The sequence below is a fragment of the Chrysochloris asiatica genome, unplaced genomic scaffold (genome assembly GCF_000296735.1).
Source record: "Chrysochloris asiatica unplaced genomic scaffold, ChrAsi1.0 scaffold00010, whole genome shotgun sequence".
NCBI lineage: Eukaryota > Metazoa > Chordata > Mammalia > Afrosoricida > Chrysochloridae > Chrysochloris > Chrysochloris asiatica.
The window spans coordinates 24,377,387-24,400,148 of NW_006408528.1; the positions used below are offsets into that span (position 1 = coordinate 24,377,387).

A 22,762-nucleotide genomic window follows, 5' to 3' on the forward strand; every position below is an offset into this window, starting at 1 on the left:
GGTTATATGAAGAAAAATGTGACATAAGGATTGGTGGAAGACTCATTAACAACCTATGATATGGAGATGGTACAACCTTGCTAGTTGAAAGTGAAGAGGACTTAAAATATTTGCTGATGAAGATTAAAGACTACAGCCTTCGGTATGGATTGAATCTCAATGTAAAGAAAACAAAAATCCTCATCACTGGACCAATAAACAGTGTTCTTATCAACAGAGAAAAGATTGAAGTTGTCAAGGACTTCATTCTTCTTGGATCAACTACTAACACTCATGGAAGCAGCAATCAAGAAATCAAATGACGTATTGCATTAGGGAAATCAGCTGCACAAGGCCTTTTTAAAGTGTTGAAGAGCAAAGATGTCAGCTTGAGGACTAAAGTACACTTGATCCAAGCCAGGGTATTTTCAATAACCTCATATGCATGCGAAAACTGGATGGTGAAGAAGGAAGACCATAGAAGAATTGATGCTTTTGAGTAATGGTATCGGAGGAGAATATTGAAGGTGTCATGGGCTGCCAAAAGAACCAACAGATCTGTGTTGGAAGAAGTGCAGCCAGAGTGCTCCTTGGAGGCCAGGATGGCCAAACTTCGTCTCTCATACTTCAGACATATTGTCAGGAGGGACCAGTCACTGGCGGAGGATATCATGGCGAAGGAAGGGTGGAGAGTCAGAGAAACAGAAGAAGCTATCCCAGCGAGATGGATTGGCCACGTGGCTGCATCGATGGGCTCAAGCGTGGCAATGATAGTGAGATTTGCTCAGAACTGGGCAGTGTTCATAGTGTCACTATGATTTGGTACCAACTTGATGGCACCTAATAACAATAATGTAAAATTTAAGATGCATGGTTAAGTCAAAATACATCAGCATATAAAATGGTATTTGATTTATTATGAAATATTCATTGTGAATATTTATATCTGAGAATGAAGAAAATATCCTAAGACATTCTTGTTTGGGACTCCATTTTCATCATTGCTTTGTTTTACAATATAAAATGATGCAAGAAGACAGGATACTTATTACTCAAGTGTCTCAACTCCAGTTCACTTGGCACCCTTCCATTCACAGGACTTTCTTTGAAGTCATTGTGTGTTCCACACACAAGGCACAGATTTGTGCCAGGAAAATATAGCTCCAAGATCGTTTTCTTTTTCTCCTACCAAGTTCCTGCCCACCCAGGGTGTGAAGTTACAAGTCAGCTCTTTGTTCTTGATGTGCTTTGTTTTGTTTTTAATGCCACCCTAAAGATTGAGGTAATGTCGGGATGTATGTTACATTCTTTGTCCGATGAAAAGACATAATTAACCTGTAATAACATCAGTGCAATGTCATTAAACGTGATTCATCTTAGCTTTGAAATGTTATAAGGAGATCAGGTGACTTTGATGGGAGTGTCACCTCACTGCTTTAGCAGTTAGTTTCCCCCCAACTGCTTGTTTACCATCACCTCCCTATTTATTTCCCATGATGTCATTCCAAGAATATTAATGGTTGAGATACTCATGTTAGGGAATCATTAGTTCATTTGTATAATGCTGAAACCTAGTGTGGCATTGTAGGATCAGCACTGGACTGCTAACCATAAGGATAGCAGTTCAAACCCACCAGCCACTCCTCAGAAATCCTATATATACTTGCTATTGTTGGAACACAGTTAACAACAACATAGTGTTGTGATACTATTTATTTTAGATCAGAAAGCATAGTCTCTTTTTTAAGATTAGAAACCATTGAATGTTTAATGCTTAAAAGAAATAAAAAAGAAAATGTCTGATGATACTATTAATACTTTTCGTTATTTGTTGTTGGTAAGTGACGTCGTGTCAGCTGTGTGCCACACCAGGACTCCTGACATCATTAGTCTGTAAAAGCACACACACAAAAAAATCATTGTGGAATTCCTAGAGATCTTTCCTGTCTTTTAATAATGTGAACTTTCATCCTGTGTCATTGCGCTTAACATTGAATATTAGGTGGTGGTGGTCGTGGTCGTGGTGGTTGTGTTCTTTGAAGTCAGTTCTGACATACAATGAACCTATATAGGGTTTCCGTGGTTGTAAATCTTTACTGTAGCAGAAAGCCACATCTTTCTCTCATGAATATTGGATAAATTATTACTTAATTTATAAACTTAGGTACAAGAGAGCTAAAGGGTATTTCAATGTTTTTAAAATAATGTCATTAAAATTATATGAGGAACTTATTTAATAACATGTGTTTATGGACATTCACTCACTTTAAGAAAGCAGATAAGTAAGATTATTACTATCCACATGTCTAGAGGAATTTTTTTTTTTTTTTTAGAAATAGTTTTATAATTTTTAAAAGCATTTTAGAAAAAAACAACACTATTATGTTATAATGGAGTTCTGGTGTGTTGTTTTTGGATAAACACTGGACCACTAGGTTGGTTTGAACCATAAGGTCAGTTGTTCAAACCCACCGACTGCTCCTCAGAAATCCTGCTCAGGGTCACTGTGAAATGGAAATGACTTGATGTTATAATAATTTCATTAAAATTCATGAACAAATAGATCAGTATAATATTTTTTTTATTTTCACTATTTCTTATCCATAAAAATTTCGAGATAATTTTACTTACCATTGGTATCAATTTAGATGTCACCTCATCTCAACGGATTTACTTGGCAGCTTTTACCCTCCATGTGCCACCATAACTTCTTATAATTAATCATATTTGGTGCAGTTCTTATCACCTAGTTGTTTAGAATTACTAGGTTACAAACTCTTTAAGGGCAGGCGTTTCCTAGCACATAGTATGTGTTCAATTATTTTTGGTTTACAGTATCTGGAATATGTCCAGTAAATATCAGCTGAATGTATCTGTGAGTGACAGAATCTTACTGCTTTCTTTCAGCTCCATCTTCAAAGGCTCAGCTGTTTGTGTGTATAGCATGGCTGATATCAGAGCTGTTTTTAATGGTCCATATGCTCATAAGGAAAGTGCAGACCATCGTTGGGTGCAGTACGATGGAAGAATTCCTTATCCCCGACCTGGTACAGTACGTATCCAACATAATGATTGAGTTATGATTTAAGCCCATATTAAATCTCTTATTCTACTGTGTTGAATTATGCTGTCCCCCATAGAAACATGTTTACTGACAAGGAATCTCAGACACAGACACGCTTAGTAATTCGCCCAAGGTCACAGAGCTAATAAATGGTGGAGCAGGTTTTAAATCTAGATTCTTTGACTGCAGAGGCCAAACTCATAGTCCTTATACTATATTACTGTGCTCAGTTAATTTATATTAAATTATATTTCCATGTAAACACTTGACCGCAAAGTCAATTTGAACTGCAATATCAATGGTTCAAACTTACTAATCGCTTCTTAGAAATCTTATACAGTGTCGCTATAATTTGGAACTGACTAAATGGCACTTAACAACAACAACAAACTATATATATATTGTTGTTGGTAAGTGCCATCGTGTCAGTTCTGACTCATAGCAAGGAGAGGCTGGTGAGCTTGAACTGCCAACCTTGTGATTCAAACTGACTTTATAGTCCAATACGTTAACCCACAGCACCACACCAAGACTCCAGTGTATAGATATATATTTTTTTTTTTCTTTACATACATATGTTTAAATAAAATTTAATTTCAAGTAAATGACTTATAACTGTAGAGGTGGGAGAGTCTCAAGTCCAGGTCAGATGAACCAGGATCAACAGGTAGGCAAGCAGGTCCAGCAGGCAGACAGATCCAGCAGCAGATAGGTAGGCAGGCAGAGAGGTAAGATGGCAAATTGCTGATGGCTCCCAGGATTGACTGGTAAGAGAGCAGACCACTGGCTCAAGTCCAAAGAACCAGAGGTTAGAGGGTGAGCCATATGAAAAAGCCAGATCCAGCAGAAAGTAAACAAGCTATGCATGAGTGTCCAATGTATTGGAAGCAGGCCATATCCTTGAGGAACAGCCTATCAATTAACTGGCTGCTCTTAGCCAATTATCATGGCGTTAACTACACCTGCTTATAACCAATCATCATAGAGTTGACTACACCTGCTCATAACCAATCATCATATAGTTGACTACACCTGCGTATAGACATACATCATAGATTTAACTCCATTGTATTAGATCTCACCATGGAGATAACCACATATCAACTGCCAAACAATGGGAATCCTGGCTTAGTCAAGTTGACACAAAACCTTACTTATCACACCTTGCATTCATAAAATCATTAGAATTATATTTCATGATATACCAAGTAATTGAATTTGTCAAATTCAAGAATGTGAGTGTAAGATAGAAACTATGCATATAGTTTGCCCTTATTTTGCTAGAAGAAAATTGATGCCCAGAATAGTTAAATAACTTTCCTAATGTCATATCTCATAGTAAAGAGAAAGACTAGAGTTTTCTAAACAGTCTTCTCTCTTATACACCTAATTGATAAATGTGGTAAACTGTTGACTGCCATAACTAAAATTAACTGTATTGAGTTAATCTCCTGACATTCTCTCTCACTCTTTTAAAAAACTGTTCTATTTCAATTTTGTTTTGCAAGAGAAGCTGTGATGCATCCTATTTTCTACAAACCCACAAGTCAGAATTTTTTGTCAAAAATCATTATTGAACATACTTCATGTCTCCTATGCTATGATAAGCACACATGTATATTATTTTGCTACATCCTTATGACAACACGGGGAATCCTGGTGTGGCACAGTAGAATAAGCACTGACAGCTAACAAGGAGGTCAGCAGTTCGAACCCACCAGATGCTCCTCAGAAATCCTATACAGGGTTGCTGTGAGTTGTAACTGACTCTACACCATTAAACAACATCAAACTTAAAGTAGTTGTGGCATGCTGAAATCTGAAGTGTTTGTTTAATTTAGTGATAATGTCAACAGAAGGCAGAGTTAGGAAGAATAATCTAGATAGAATGTTGTATTTAGTTTTGATAGAATGCTGTATTTTTTGTGACATAAAGTCAAACTTTGACTCTTATCATGATATCACTACTCTGCAATGCTAATATGCCTGGAAATTCAAGGATACAATCAGAGTCTTTCACATCAAAAGCTTCTTCTGCCCTCTGGTGTTCAAATTCAGTATCTGCATAAATTATAGTTCATTCAGATGAACTTTTTCAATCCTTATCAAATTGCTGCAGGGTCTTAATAAAAAGAAGTTCCAAATGGTACAGGTTGGATATAGATTCCAAATTGAGGTCAGGCTGAAAATAAATAAACAGACTTCTATGAAACTCAGTATGTAGGGAAAATTTGCAAAGACAAAAAACATTTCTTTTTTGATATTTGATCATCAAAAAATTTACTTTTGGTTTTATCTTTTGTACCTAAGGGATTTTAATGATGTGTGCATGAATGTAAATTTTTAGCAACTGATTACTTGAAGGAAAGTTTCAGTTTTTAAATCATTCCCTTACAAAAATGAGAGAAAAGGTACTTCTTTTTGAAGTTTAAATATGTAAGAAATGAATGTTTTCGTAATCTCGAGTTCTTTTGCAACAGTTTTGAACAATTTTTAACCTCTTATAAAACTGACAATTCATTTTTAAATTATATTTTTTTCTCAAATTGTTACTCTTTTTATTTGTTTAGTTAGTTAGTTCATTTTAAAAGTTAAACACTTACATATAGATTTCTACCTGAGACTCCATCTTTTGGTAAGGAGCAAAACTCAAAACCATTAAGCTATCATTTTTCCTATTTAGCACCCTCTCATGGAGTTCTGGTGTGGCACTGTGAGCTACTGCGTCGGGCGGCAAAGTCATTTGAACTGCCAGGTCAGAGGTTCAATTTCACCAGCTGCTCCTTGGAAACCCTATATAGGGTCACTATGGGTCAGAATTGACTCAACCGCACCTAACAACAACAACAAACCCTCTCATGGTTTACAACTGAATAGTGTATTTTTTTAGTGAAGAAAAAATAATGTTAAAATCTGGAAGCATTGGTTCATCTGAATTAAGCAATCTAAATACATTTCTTCCTTCTCCACTTCTGTTTTAAGAATTAAAATCTTTACAAAAATTGAATATGCCTTTTAAGAAACCAGTCCACATGTCATTAGTCAACTATGTATTACCATTGAGTTTATTTGGACTCACAGTGATCCTGTGGGATAGAGTAGAACTGCCCCATACAGTTTCCAAGGCTGTATAATCTATACTGAAGCAGGGATAGTTGGTGGGTTCCAACCACTGACCTTCATATAGTAGCTTAACTCTTAAGCACCATGCCACTAAGACTCCTTATTAATCAACAAGTCCTTGTGTAGTACCGTAGGATAACCACTCGACTGATACCCTCAAGGTTGGCAGTTCAAATTCACCTGGAATTCCTTGGAAACTCTATACAGGGTCGCGGTGAGTGGCAACCAACTCCACAGCACTTAAGAAGAAAAATGTATTGATAAAGACCCATATGTAAAGAATGTTAAGCGATTTTTAAACTACTACCAAATGTAAGGACTCCTGATGTGGCACTGAAGGATAAGCACTGGACTGTGAATCACAAGGTCGGTGGTTCAAACCCACCCGCTTTTCCTTGGAAACCCTATACAGGGTTGCTATGAGTTCGAATCAATTTGATGGCACTTCACCATCACGACCAAATGTAAGCTAAAGACCCACTGCCATTGAGTTGATTCTCATGATGACACTGAATAGAGTTTCTGAGGTGGAAGGCTTTTAGGGAAGCAGAAAACCTCATCTTTCTCCCACAAAATATCTAATGGGTTTGAACTGGCAACCTTGAAGTTAGCTGTCCAGTGATTATCCTACAGCACCATCAGGGCTCCTCAAGTGTAAACTGTTGTTGTTGTTGTTAAGTGCTGTGGAGTCAGCTCCAACTCATAGTGACCCTATATAAAGTTCCAAGGAACAGGTTGTGGGTTTGAACCACCAACATTGAGCTTAGCAGTCCAATGCTAATCCTACAGTGCCACAAAATCTAACTTTCTATAATGTTTTCAAATAATCTCATCAATAAGAAGCACCACCATGCATAAATCCTCATTTGTGTTTTTCTCTGGAGAAAATCAACAGCTCCTTAAGAGTCAGAGCCGACTCGATGGCACTTAACAACAACAACCTTTTCTGATAGAGCTTGTCTTATTGTCCATCGTCTCTTCTTCCAGATAAAACTCCACAAAAAAGAAACTCAAGATGAGTTTAGCAGTCTTTCTTATTTTCCATCCAATTACTGGACTTTGCATCTTTGCAAAAAGACATTGTGAACTCACAAAGATCTTGTGATGTCAGGGCCAGTTGGAAAGTTCACCAAATACATTACCATTGATCAAGCGTTGAGCCTTGAATATCTGCCTTTTTTACTCTAACATAACATACACTGAGATTGGTTTATGATTTGGCTTCAAAGAAACAAGTTAGATGATGGGATAATAAGATATAGCATCAATTAAATATATACTGCAAATTGCGTATATGTAACGATAATTGACCTACAACTAAAATCACCACAGAAAAATTGTGTCGTTTATCTTGGTGGATGTTCTGAACAGCAGGAGTTTAAAGTAACCTTGAAATCCAAAATTTCTGGAATTTTTGGTGCACCATATTTTCTATTCCTGCTCCACCTAAAATGTGTGGTTTTGCAATAATACAATTCTCTATCCTGTAACACATCATTTTCATAGACAGGAGACTGTTCTGTCTTTATTAATTTCCTAATTTGAGTATGGATTACATCTCAATGTAAAGAAAACAAAAATCCTCACCACTAGACCAACAAACAACATTTCTTATCAATGGAGAAAAGATTGAAGTTGTCAAGGACTTCATTCTTCTTGGATCAAGGATCAACACTCATGAAGCAAAAGTCAAGAAATCAAATGACTTATTGCCTTAGGCATATCTGCTGCACGAGACCTATTTAAAGTGTTGAAGAGTAAGATGTCAGCTTGAGGACTAAGGTGTGCCTCACCCAAGCCATGGTATTTTCAATAACCTCATATGCATGCCAAAGCTGGACAGTGAATAAGGAAGACCATAGAAGAATTGATGCTTTTGAGTTATGGTGTTGGAGGAGAATATTGCAAGTGCCGTGGGCTGCCAAAAGAACCAATAGATCCGTTTGGAAGAAGTGCAGCCAGAGTGCTCCTTGGAGGCCAAGATGGCCAAACTTCGTCTCTCATACTTCGGACATATTGTCAGGAGGGACCAGTCGCTGGACAGGGATATCATGTTTGGTTGGGTGAAGGGTCAGAGAAAAAGAGGAAGACCCCCAATGAGATGGATTGGCCAAGTGGCAGCATCGATGGACTCAAGCGTGGCAACAGTAGTGAGGTTGGCCCAGGATCGGGCAGTGTTTCGTGCTGCTACACATAGGTCTCTATGGGTTGGTACCAACTCGATGGCACCTAACAACAACAACAACAACAAATTTGAGTATAGGTTATGGCCTACGCTGACCTCATTTAAAAAGCATTTTCTTGATCGTATTGTAGTGGTTACGCATTGGGCTGCTAACTGCAAGGTCAGCAGTTCAAATTCACCAAGCGCTTTGTGGCAGAAAGACGAGATTTTCTGCTCCAGTAAAGATTTACAGCCTAGGAAACCTTACACAGGGTCGTTATGAGTTGTAACTGACTCAACAGCACACCATCACCACCATTGTAGAAAAGAGTTTTAAGGTTGCCTTGCAACCAAAGGTGTATCTGATCCAATAAAAATTCACAATTCAAATGTTCTAATGTTTTTTGTTTTTTTTTTTGATAGTCTGAACACAGGAGCCTGGCAAATGCTCAGAGTCTGGAAGAATCCTCTCAAACTTTTCATGCTCTTCTCCCATTTATTCACATCAGGGATATAACTACTTGTGTTTTTATTATTCTTGGTGGTGGTGGTGTTAAATAAGGATTGCCTATTTAATTTAAAATCTATGGACATTTTGTAGACATCTCAAATATCAGTGGTCCGTACATCCAAGTCTCTTTATCATATTAAAGTTACAGTCTCATTTTCATCCCAACATTTGTTTCACTGCAGATACTCCCATTTAGTGGACAGCAGTGGCCACCTCTGTAAATTGCTGAGGATATCTTCAGTTCTATTCCTATGGGTTCTGGGGTCTAGAAATGTGAAGCAGAGACAGAAACAAAAGCATTGTTAGGATGTACACCTCCTTACTCCAAGTCCCTAGAATTGCTTTAACTGAGGTGGGGCTGGGGGCATATTTCTAAAGCATCCCTAACATTTCTCTTTAAGTGTATATAGCTGGCATTGCTCTAAGATTGTTTGTGGTAACTGATTTCTAACATGAATCAATCTTCTCAACTGGGTTTCAGCTTTCTTTCCCATAGAGTTAGGATTTGCTTTGAAAATCAGGTTTTCTAAATCCTAGGTTACTTACTGGTCTAGATAGATATTCCTATAAGGCAGGGGTGGGGAAGGTCTGTGGTGGTGGTTATATGCTGTGGAGTCTGAACTAACTCATAGAGACCCTGTACAGGGTTTCCGAGGCTGTAAATCTTTACAGGAGCAGAAAGCCTCATCTTTCTCCCATGGAATAGCTGGGAGTTTCAAACTGCTGACCTTAAGGTTTGCAGCCCGATTCGTAACCACTATGCTACCAGAGATCTTGGGAACGTCCGTAAGGCCCTCAAAATCATTTAGTCTGGGCCTACCAAGACAACTGAAGTTTCAGCCATCCAAATACGAGGTGGTGTTGGTGTGCTGTGGAGTCGGTTCCGGCTCATAGCAACCGGGTATAGCGTTTCCGAGTCTGTAAATCTTTATGAGAGCAGAACGCTTCATCTGTTCCCCGCAAACTGCTGACCTTGAGGTTAGCAGCCCCACGTGTAACCACTACACCACCAGAGCACCTTATCCAAACATAGCAGGCTAATTTAAAATGGATAATTTTGTGTGCCTGTGAATGACATTGTACACATCCAAATGGCCCTTGGCAGTAAAATGGTTCCCCACCCCTGCTCTAAGAGCAAGGGAACACTGTAATGATAATAATAGCAAGTGCCCTGTGTCGTCCCCCTGGCCTCTGATTGTGGATTTACACATGAGTAAGGAGGGGGGGGGCAGGGACATGATGGCACCTATTACATTCGCATTTTAGTACTTATGAATAAAAATCAGTCTTCCTTTACATATTGACTTGATTTTTCCCCAGTTTGCTTCAAATGAAAGCTGGTTCAGTTGCCCATGTGCCACGTCCTCCCTCACATTAGTCATTCCTCTGATTAGTTTAAAAGGAAACTGCAACCTGTAGAGAATCGCCTGAAGCAGCAGGGAGAGAAAACTCTTAACAGCTGTCTGGTGTCTTGCCAAGGAGCAAAGTTCTATCATTGGATAAAAACCATTTTTCTTCTCTTATCCATTGCTTCCCGCTGCACTACTAAAGACCTTGTGCAAACAGGCAGATCTGCCAAGCATAACACGATCACACCTAACCAGCTGTGGCAGCCAGCCACGGGAGATAGACGCTGAGCCCGGGCGTGTTGCTGTTGGGTTTACGCTTTCATCTCACAGTCTGTCTAGGCAGGTCTTCATTTGCACTCGGCCTGATATGAATGTTTCCAGAAAGGTGTTGTCTTTTTAAAGTTTTACTAATAGCTTTCTTTTTTCTTTTCCCAAATTTTAAACTGTTTTAGAATTTTTCAAAGGAATATGTGGAGACTCAGATCATGTCCCTGATTTAAACCCTACACTTAAAGGAGATAAATCAGGCAAATGTTAAAAAGTTGAAGGTATTAATAAATGGTCCTCTAGTCCTGGCAGCGTAGTGGTTACGAATCAGGCTGCGAACCGCAAGGTCAGCAGTTCGAAACTACTAGCTGTTCCGCGGAAGAAAGATGAGGCTTTCTGCTCCCGTAAAGATTTACAGCCTCGGAAACCCTGTACAGGGTCGCTATGAGTCGGAACCGATTCCACGGCACATAATAACAACAACAACAAGTGCTGGCGTGGCGCTGTGGGTTAATGTGCTAGACTGCAAAGTCGGTTTGAACCGCAAGGTTGGTAGTTAAAACACACAATCCACTCCTCGGAAACACTATACAGGGTCGCTATGAGTTGGAATCAACTCAACGGCACTTAACAACAACAATAGAATTATTTGGGAACACAGTGGCTCCATCTGATAAGCATTGGACTGTGAGCCACAAGGTCCGTGGTTTGAACCCCCTAGCCGTTCCATGGGAGAAAGATGAGGCTTTTTGCACCCTGGAAGATTTAAAGCACTGACTAGATAGCACTTAAATACAACAGCAGCAGTGTGTATTTGGAGTCCTGGTGTGGCACTATAGAATAAGCACTGGACTGCTAACTGCAAGGTCAGGAGTTCACATCCACCAACCACTCCTTGGAAACCCTATACAGGGTAGTTAAGAGTCAAAACCTATTCCTGGGCAATTAACAACAAAAGTATATTTAAATAGTGTGTGCTAATAGCGAGAAATTAAAGAACATTTTTAAAGGGAAAAAAATATTAATACCTGAGCGATATAGCTTCAATAGAAAGATTTTCTAGGAATTTTTGAAGGCAAATAAATAATTGAGTTGACCATTTGATTTAGTTATAGCATTTTTGCATGCTCTCTTCTTTTTTTAAATGGAATTTGTCTTTCCCAGTTTATTCTTACGTGCATACATTCTTTGGCATCTCAAACAATTTTTTTTTTTTTTTATCTTTGTGCTGCCCAGCTACAGAATATCAAAGCAAAAATTCTACTGGTTTGAATGTACTAAAATAACAATATTTGGTTCAAATTGTACAGGCTTAAACCTCAGGGAGTAACTCTCCCAAATCACTTTCGTTTGTGAAAGCAGAGTGGAGACACGAACCTGTTAGATTGTACACAGCAACCTAGAGGGTAAAGATCTTATTCAAACACTGGCACCATGCCATGGGGAAAAGCTTGCCACAAGAAGAAAAAAAAAAAAAAAATGTTTTTAAAGAAGATCATTTTATTATGGTCAAGAGAACACAGGTTTTCCTTCTTTTCTTAGATTTTGTTAACACTTCACCCTTTCTTCAGAGGCAGGCAATGAGAAAAATGGTCATATTTGTTTCTTTGATCACTGTTCATATGAACAGCTATATTTCATTACTTTAAAACATTCTAACTATTTAAAGCTTTGGTATCAAAACTGGACCTTTGATGTTATGATATAATTTCTTTTGAAATATTGGCTACTGTTTAACTACAACTGCAAAATCAAGAAAGAGACCCCCCCCCCCCGCCTTTTAGGTAGGAGGGCCTGTTCAAAATGTAATGCAGGCAAAATCTTGCTTTTGCTTTTATAAGGACAGACCAACCTATTGCTCCATAGGCATCATAAGCTATATAAATTTACTATGAATGACTTTTGTCAAACTTTCAGACATGCAACCTGTGGTTGGACAAGAGCTTTGTACCCTCTGAGCATATTCATTTTGAGTCTCTGCTTAATCTATTAAATATAGGGTTTCTTTAGTTACCAAGTTGACAGATTTGGCTTGACTAGGGACTAAGGGCTAGAAACAACGCCTAAAGACACAGACAGAATTTTAGAGCAAGATCCAGTTAAGAATATGCTAAATAAGAAACAAATGGGCAATGTTCTTGGCTATTCCTACCCTCTTTGGTACAGATCTGGGACAAATAAATAGATATTCAGAAGGGATCTGTTTCTTAATATTGCATACCAGATTTTAATGAAAGATCATAAGTGATTTTTTCAGGGAAACTTCATTGATATTTTTTTAGTGCAGTGAGATTTTATGATTTTATTGGCATAAAATTTGGAATCATGGGTCATATTATTATGAGTAACCATAGGATCTTTAACTCCCTAAGAATGATCCTCCTTAAAGCTTTGGTTAATAAGTACAGTATATTAATGTTTCTTGACTCAATTCTAGTTAATGCCTAATATAACTTGCCTAGTTCTGTGGAGACTGTGCTTTCAATTTGCCTAAAAAAAATACAACAGAAGAAAAACATCCCTATCCTGTAAACTTTTTTACTAATTTTATTCTATGCGTGTATCATATAAGCAAAGTTTTTTTAATATCCAATAGAATGTGTTAGTTGCATTAAGAACTTGAATGCAGTGTAACAACAAGTTTGTTCTACCTGAGGTAATTTCCTAAATTAAAATAGATTGAAATTACAAAATTGATTTAGAATGCAGGGTGTTCTTAGAAGAAATAGTCAAATTATAAAATAATTCCCATCTTTTTTTCACGTTCTTTGGCTAATACCTATTGCCTGTGAGTGGATTCTGTCTACCAGTGACCTTAGAGGAGCGTATAGAATTACTACCACAGGATTCTAAAACAGTAATCTTTACAGAGAAAAAAACCATGAGCTCTGGTGGCAAAGTGGGTTCAATGTTGGGCGGCTTATGGAAATGTCAGCCATTTGAACCCTCAGCCACTCCACAGGAACAAGTCGGCTTCCTTAAAGATTTACAGCCTCAGCAACAATCATTTGGGGACAGTTCTACTCTCACCTAGAGGGTTGTTGAGTCCTAATTGACTTGTTATGTATGCATATGATATTTAAGGAAGCAGATTGCCACATCTTTTCTTCCACAGAGCAGCTTTTTGTTACTGTTAAGTGTTGTTGAGTCCGTTCTGACTCATAGCAACCCTGTATAGGGAGTCTTAGGAGCAGCTGATGAGTTTGAAACATCAATCTTAGGATTCAAACCAACTAGGAGGTTCAAATTGCTAATCTTACTGTTAACTGCTAAGTGCTTAAGCACTGCATCACCAGGGCTATTTTTTCTCTAGATAATAAACAAACCAAATGCACTGTAATCTAGTCATTTAGGACTCACTGCAACATTATAGTAAAGATTAAAACTGTTCCATAGAATTTCCAAGGCTGTAGGTCTTTATAGAAGCAAACGACCTTATCTTCCTATGGTTAACTCACTGCACCTGCTTTTGGTTTGAGTAATAAACCGAACCAAACTCATAGTGAACCTATCTAGGATTTCTGAGGCTATACATCTTTACAGAATTGGACAACCTTATCTTTCTTTTACAAAGTGATTGGTGGGTTTGAACTGCGGACCTTACAGTTAGCAGTTCAGTGCTTCTGTTATATCAAATTATTTTATTTTGTACAAATTTTCACATTTTTATTTATCACCACCAGGGGGCAGAGTATGCTAACTATTGGATTCATAGATGCCAAAATAAAAGAGGCAATTTTAGACCAAAGTGGAAAATTCCCTAAGGATTTCTTTAGGGGAAGAGCTATCTAACTGTTCACAGTATAATTTTTACACCAGTTTTAAATAACTCGGTAGTTACATCTTTAGTCTTTTAATGTGATTTTTGTGACTTTGTGTTGATTTTTTTTTTTTAATTTTAATAAGCATTAATTACTCTAATTTAAAACTTCAATCTTAAATGTTTGCAGGAAGAATTAAAAACAATAGTTTTCCATTTTCCCCATATTTATAGATCAGTTACTTCACAATTATTTCACCTTAAATATCGCAATATATTCATGAGAAATAATGCAAGCTCATTGTGGAAACTTTAGCCAAAACAGATAAATATAACTTAGGGTATTGTTTAGATAGAAACTATATTTAAATACATATATTCCAGGTACACTGCATTCATGGAGCCCTTGTGGTTCAATGAATTTTAAAAGAAAGGTGACAGGTTCAAATCCAACAGCTTCTCTGTGTGAGAAAGATGTGACCGTGGGCTTCCATAAAAGACTCAGTCTTAGAAACCCTATGGTTCAGTTCACCTCTGTTCCTAAGGGTCATGAAGAGTTGGAACTGTCTCAAAGATAAGGAGTCTTTTTAGTTTTCATTTAAAGTGTATGTGATGTCCATTCTTTAATGTTATGAATGATAAACCTTAAAAAGTTATTAGAAAGTGTGCATTAAAAAGCCTTTGCTCCCCTTCACGTTTCTTTTCAGTGTCCAAGTAAAACTTATGACCCACTGATTAAATCTACCCGAGATTTCCCAGATGATGTCATCAGTTTCATAAAGCGGCACCCTGTGATGTATAAGTCAGTCTACCCAGTTGCAGGAGGACCAACATTCAAACGAATCAATGTAGACTACAGACTGACACAGATAGTGGTGGACCACGTCGTTGCAGAAGATGGCCAATATGATGTAATGTTTCTTGGAACAGGTAAGCTCAAACTATATTAATTCTAAAACATATATATGTTTTCTCATAAAGCATAATTTCATATTAATAAAGAAAGCAAATCTTCAAAACTATTAATTGATCAAATGAAAATGCATTTGCTAACACCTAGTCAATATTTCTTAAAACTGCATAACGTAACTTAATTGATAATCATAATTCTCTGCCAGTCGCCACTAGCTTTATTTGAGATTTGATAGTCTATTTGTACATTAACACTGAAATGTGTCTGTCATCGGTTAGGTGGTCAATGCATATCTGTTTAAGGACTAAGGGCTACCATTAAACAAGTAAGGTATTGTTCAAATTTAAAATTTTCAAACTTCACATTTTCCCCTTTCTATAGAGATATTTGATAAGCCCTCTCCCAAAAGGTTTTCTCCTAATTTTGAGAATCACTAACTCAGCGGACTTACTATGACTTTTCTAGAAGTTAAGCATGGTTTTGTAAATGCCCCTAAGTGTGAATTTCATGGGGATTATTTTTCTCTTTCTTGCAGTCTGTGGAATACATATCACTCTCATTGCAGCCTGTATTTTGCTTTTGTTTGTTTTTAGATTTGTTTTTGTTTTCGTTTTTTGTGTGTGCCAACTCATTCATTATAAAATGATTTTTTTAAATTGTGTTGTCCCAGAAAGAAAAACACCATTTATTTGATGCATTTCAAATATAAGAAAGGGTATTATTAGTAGCATCATGTGGATTCTAGTAGAATCTAGATAACATGTATCATTGAAGCAAAACTATGTAATTCTATGTTATGCATCCTCCAGTGAGTTGATTCCAACTCATACCTACCCTGTATAGGGTTTTCGAAGCTGTATACCTTTACAGGAGCAGAAAGGCTCATCTTTCTTCTGAGGAGCAGCTGGTGGGCTTGAACTACTGACTTTGTGTTTACCAGTACAGTGCTTATCCTACAGAGCTACAGTTCTACACATTCTAGATAACAGCATTGCATAAAGAAGTAGACATTAATGGGTTTTCAAGATATGGATGTTCTTACTGGAATGTAGATTTTTCTAAGTGTAAATCAATTTAATAATCTTCATTTTTAAAGTCTGTTGATTTCATAGAAATTAGGATTATTAGGAAGCATTTGCTGACAGACTCCAATGGCATTCGAGAACACCAGTTTTCAACCCTGTGTGTTGCACATGACAATTCCTAGACCTAAGAGAATAAATGATGTTCCCAAAGCTACAGAGATGGCTCTGAAAGGTCAAAGCTTGAACTAATTATCTTGTTACCAATTCTATTGAGTTTGCTAGATTGTTCACCCAAATCTCATTCCTAAATTTTAGTTTAATACTATAAATTCTGTTCAGCCACTAGGTGGTACTGCTTAACTTTTACTGAGAAAAGTATAGCAATGAAAGACAGATTATTAATTTTGACATTTGGGAAATGTATGTTTAATATTTTTTAAAGAGCCCAGAGTCATTTAAACACAAAGGTAAATAAACTAGACTATTTTGTGCAAACAAGATCATTGCTTCATATGTTAATATATTTCAGTTCCAGGGTTCACAAGCTTAAAAACATCTATTTTGTATAAATTCATTTTCAAGTGTTTTTTTTTTTTTTTCCTGAAATGTTATTTTGATTGTCTTTCTGAAATTGCTTGCAACCTTGTGAAATTGCAACATAAACTATTACAACATAAACTATTGTATTTAAAGACTTTTCTAAACGTCAAATTTGGGTTTACATTTTCATCTTTGTTACTTTCTTTTAAGTTGACCTAAAATAACTGAATATAACTTCAGCTTCAAGCCTAATAAAATTTTCTATAAGTAAAGTACAATTTGATAAGTGAGTTACACTTTCGCTCACGTAGATAGCATCATCAAGGATTTTTCTATCATTTACTACATGTTAAAAAGCACTATCAGAAAAGGCTTTTGTAAATTACCTATTACATAATTATTATATGAATCTTTTCATAAGTATTGTATAATAAAAATACATAATAACTATTTAATATATATTTCTTAGATTGAGTAATATTCACATACATGCACATGTATATATAGTGATAATTTTATACTTTAATTAGTAAACACATGTGGTAGTGTAGTGGGTTACGTGCAAGGTCTACAGTTTGAATTCATCAGCTACTCATGGGAGAAAGATGAAGCCTTCTGTTTCCTTAATGATTTATAACCTTGGAAACCCTATACAGGGTTGTTATGAGTCAGAACTGACTTTACAGCAAACAAAAACAGCAAAACAACCATGTTTTAATTAATTAAATTCCAAAATGGTATTTCCCCTTTTGTATAATTTCAGCCAATATTTGAATGAGACATATATAGTCCTGTTTCTGGAAATATACTCTGTGTATACTTTTTAATATTATCTTTATAAATATGCATTTGTGTTTTATTAGCCAAAAGCTATAATATTTAGGAAGGAAAACATCATCAGCTTTAAGCTCTACTCTTATATGTTTTATTTAATCTCATGTCCTGAAAAGCATTTGATTAAAAAGTGAAGGGAACAATATGTAGATTGTTAAAAACATACTTAAAATTAAATATTGAGCTAGAATGAGTAGGTTTGTGAGCTATGTATTGTTTTTTCCAGACGTTGGAACAGTCTTGAAAGTTGTCAGCATTTCAAAGGAGAAGTGGAATATGGAAGAGGTAGTGCTGGAGGAGTTGCAGGTATTCAAGGTGAGATTCAGATCAGAGTTGTAAGAGAAGAGATAGACGGGTTTGTTTTAATACATCGTCACTCTTCCATTGGAAAAGTTTGTTTTAAATTAGCTGCTTTATTTTTCTTCTACCTAAGCAATGGAGGAAACATTTAGAAAAATTACTCAGAGTGGGATTCACCTTCTAGCATGTTGTTGTTGTTAAGTGGCATCGAGTCTGTTCCGACTCATTGTGACCCTTAAGGGCTTCCTGAGCAACTAGTTCCTGGTGGGTTTGAACTGCTGAACTTGTGATTAGCAGTACAATGTTTATCCTACAGCGCCACACTAAGACTATGCCTTCTAGCATGTTGTTGTTGTTAAGTGCTTTTGAGTCAGTTCCAACCCATAGCAACCCTGTATAGGGTTTCCGAGAAGCAGCTGGTGAACTTGGACTGCTGACCTTGCAGTTCAAAGGGCAGGGCTTTGTAGTCTGGTGCATTAACCCACAGCGCCACACCAGGACTCCATGCTAGAAGGCATAGGTATAAGGAATTGCAATTCCTTGGATTACTTCTCCTTACAGCATTCTCCAAACATATCATCAGACAAATTGCCACATTAGATGAAAGCCTGAGGTCTCTTTTACTATCCAGATGCTTTTCTACTTTATAAACTTTACTTTTCAATACTTCCCCAATTGAATTCGAGTAAATTGAAAGTTCATCTAAATCATATATCCCTGTCTTTCTCTAAGGAAATTAAAAGAAAAAAAAAGTTTGCATAATGATTAAGTCTTTACATATGGCTAGATTTCCCCATTTTCCAAAAGAGTTGGTAGACCAAAAAATAGTTTGCAGTTATCAAAAATTTCTTTGACTTTTTACAATAATTTTAGTGTCACATTCTTGGTAATTGCTCAAGGAAACTAAAATGATATTGTGAAAATAACATTAAAAATAAAGCTGTATGTTTTAAAAATATGCTTTTTATAATCTTTTTGGTGAGATAGCTTATTTTAAAAATAGACTGTTTCCATGAACTTCTATTGCCTTAAAGGAGAGTCCAGGCCTCCACCAATAGGGGCTTAAGTTCATTGACTTGCTGGTTCCATAGAATCCTGTTTACACTGTGATGATAATAGTGGTCAAGGAGCTAACAAGAGCAAGTCCTGTTAGCTTATTGGCATCTACTAAAACACAACATTTTGTGTGGTTCCTAAGGGAAAAGTACATGTCAAATGTAAACATGAACTCAGAGGCCCCAAATAAAGCTCTCACAACACAGACAGGCACAGTCTCCTTCAACAGTTTTTAGATAAAGGTCAAAAGGAATGCTGTGGATTCTATTATTAGGATTCAATAATGGCCATGTAAAAAAAAAATCATTGTAATAAAAAATAAATGTATTGATAACACTTTCTTAATAGTTCTGGTGTGGTACTGTGGGTTAATGCACTGGACTGCAAAAGTCGGTTTGTTACCACAAGGTTGGCAGTTCAAGTTCACCAGTCACTCCTTAGAAACCTATACAGGGTCACTATGGCTTGGAACTGACTCAACGGCACTTACCCATAAAGCAGTGAATACTGGTCCATGTGGTCAAGTCAGTTCTGATGCATAATGACCCTGTATAAGGTCCTGAGGAGTGGCTGGTGGCTTTGAACGGCTGACCTTGTGGCTCAAACTGATCTTGTGGTCCAGTGCTGATCCTACAATGCCACACCAGGGCTCCTGAGAGGTGAATAAATAACAAACAATAGATACATAGGTAGATAGGCTGACAGATAGATAATGGTGAGAATTCTTTAAAACATCCCACCTTTTTTTTAAGTTTAAAAGCTTTTGAAATCATGTTTCTGATTTTATACTGCATTCATAGATTCATATGTTCTAGTTTATGTCATGAAATCACATGCTTCAGTATCTTCTACTGTTCCATGAAGAACATGAGTTTCTACAAGGAACACTAAAACTTTTCAGAACTCTGCTACTTGGACACGTTTTTGAGTCATTGATCTAAGTCAGAGTAGAAAGAGGTAATAAATAATGATGGTGATGTCCCTGTCAACACTAGTTTAAATTATATGGAAGCAGTTAAGCAGATTTAAAGGAGAAACTTTGTGGGCAACTGGGAAAATTTTTCATTGCAGTCTTTCCTCATACGTTTAGCTATTTTTTCATTAATAGAATACTTTAACTATTTTGATCATTTCTACTAAGGTGGCTGTACTACATATAGGATGAAAATAGACAACAGTAGGATTTCCCCTCCTTTAAGGTCTTGAAATTTGTTTCAGTGATCTTTTGTATAAGATAAAACAACATATTACTTAAAATAAAGTCTTATTAGTGATTATCCTTATTAACTTTTACTTCTATTTTCAGCACTCATCAATCATCTTAAATATGGAATTGTCTCTGAAGCAGGTAATTTCTTTTTTTATGTAAACATTAATCAAGAAACAATAGGTTTCTTAAATCAAAGTTGTTTTTTGGAAAAAATCTATTGAAATTGGAAAGTAAATTATAAATGATGTAAAATACTTTAGAGTACTCATCATATTTTCATTGGTTAGAGAACATTGCTTTAGATTTATTTTAGGAAATGTGAAACCAAATTATATTAATTTTTTAAAAAATATTTCTTCCCCCCCTTTGGCTCTTAACAATATATCACACTTTGTTAGTTTTGTGAGGATGTCTTTTATCTGACAAAGCTATAGAAATCCATGTGAAATATCATCACTATTGTTGTTGCTAAGTGCTGATGAGTCAGTATTGATTCATATCAACCCTATAATAGGGTTTCCAAATGAGCCCAGGTAGTATAGTGTATTATGTATTGGGCTATTAACTGCAAGTTCAGCAGTTTGAATCCACCAGGAGCTCAGAGGGAGAAAGATGAAGATTTCTGCTCCCATAAAGGTTTACAGCCTCAAAAATCCTATGTTGTTATTGTTAAGTGCCATCAAGTTAGTTCTGACACATAGCAGCCCTGCATAGGATTTAGAAGAGAAGCTAGTAGATTGGAACTGTCAATCTTGTGATTCAAACCAACCTTGTAGTCCAGTGCTTATCCTGTACCATAAACTCTATACAGGGTTGATATGAGTTAGAATCAACTCCACAGCCCACCATCACCAATAGGGTTTCCAAAGATAGTTTGGTGTGTTTGAACTGCCAACCTCATGGTTAGCAGTCAAGTGCTTATTCTGTAGCACCACATAATTCCTAGACTCTTGGACCTAAAACAAACAAACACAATTTAATGGCTAGTGATATCAACAAACAAACAAAATTTAATAACTACTGTGGTATCAATAAACAAATAAAATGTAATGGCTAGTGATATCAAGCAAACACAATTTAATGGCTAGGGATAGTATCAGCAGCCACTAAATTTTGTTTGTCTGAAATCCAAGAGTCTCGGAGTTGTAATATGGACTGAGCTGACAAAGAACCCTACAGTCAATCTTTGTGCCACACCACTTAATGTCTGATCACCAGAATCAATTTCCTTAAGAGCAAAATTAGAAAAATGATTAGTGTTATGAGTTTGAATGGGATGCCTGTTACAGGTGAAATTCTAAACAGAGACCTGGCCAATTATAAGTGATAACTAAGTATAATAGTGAGGAGCTCTGGTAGCGTAGTGGTTACGAATCGAGCTGTGAACCACAAGGTCAGCAGTATGAAACTACCAGCTCGTCCGTGAGAGAAAGATGAGGCTTTCTGCTCCCGTAAATATTTACAGCCTCGGAAACCCTGTACAGGGTCGCTATGAGTCGGAACCAACTCCACGGCACATAACCACCACTACCAAGTATAATAGTAAGTCCTGGTGTGGCACTGTGGGTTAATGAGCCAAACTGAAAAGCCATTTGAACTGCAAGGTTGGCAGTTCAAGCTCACCAGCTGCTCCTCGGAAACCCTATATAGGGTTGCTATGGGTCGGAACTGACTGAAAGGCACTTAACAACAACTAGTATAATAGTGATGATAATAATTAATATTATTTCACATTTCCTGGTATGATACTGCAAATACCAATTGATTAAAGAGATACAGAATCACATTGCCATTTCTTTATGCACCCATAATATTTAAGAATGTCATATGATAATATGTTCCTATCAAGGTGTTGCTAGTATAACACAGTAATTATTAAGGTAAAGTTTTAAATAGGTTTCTTCTTTGGGGGCTTTCTCTAGATCCTAAATAGAATGACACTCATGAGTCCCCGTAAAAATTCAGGTCCAAATACATACATAAACACACACTTGCACACATGTCTTCTTTGCTATTTAGCCAGTTTTAAGTTTTCATTCATTTGCTTTCTTTCAACATTTATTTCTTGAAAGCCTGCTTTTGTATTTGGAGTCTACAGAAGTAGATGCACAACAGTGGCATGGCACTTAGTCTACAGAAGATCATGGAGGACTTGGGAGACAAAGAATCTTGCCAATAACGTAAGAGTAGGAATGGCAGAATATGCAAGGGAAGAGAGGAGAGAACCTGACTTAAAATGAGAGAGTGAGCAGGGAAAGATGTCCAAGACAGGTAGTCTAAGCCATGAAAGATGGTTATAGTATTCCAGAAAAATAAAAAGCATGAAGGGATGGGGAGCCTATTCCAAGCAGAAAGAGAGAACGTTTGCAAAGGTGTGAACAATAATAGACCATAGTTTATTCTAATAAGTTTGTGTGCAATTAGTGTGCTCAAGGGAGATGTGAGGCAGAAATGATTCTGTATGCCCAAACAAGATTATGCATATTCTTACATGTTCTTTGAAGAAGTTTACATTGTATCTAAAGGGCAATATAAACCATTAAAGAGTTTTAAACAGGAGAGTGTTATGATAAGATTTTCCTTTTAGAAAATCTGTCTGGTGACTGTGTAGAAGATGGATTAGGTCCTGGGGGAGGAGGTGGTCATTGCCGGAAAACAAGGCTGAAG

At 36.7% G+C, this 22,762-nt stretch overlaps 1 protein-coding gene across 1 annotated transcript in view; it reads left to right on the forward strand.

Annotated features, from left to right (window-relative positions):
* Window positions 1-22,762, forward strand: part of SEMA3D (sema domain, immunoglobulin domain (Ig), short basic domain, secreted, (semaphorin) 3D) — a 192,888-nt gene that overhangs the window by 139,144 nt on the left and 30,982 nt on the right. Inside the window, exons 10-13 of the mRNA XM_006834337.1 lie at window positions 2,887-3,031; window positions 14,925-15,147; window positions 17,756-17,844; window positions 20,192-20,233. Of these exons, the coding sequence (XP_006834400.1) occupies window positions 2,887-3,031; window positions 14,925-15,147; window positions 17,756-17,844; window positions 20,192-20,233 (499 nt within the window). The remainder of the gene's footprint in view (window positions 1-2,886; window positions 3,032-14,924; window positions 15,148-17,755; window positions 17,845-20,191; window positions 20,234-22,762) is intronic.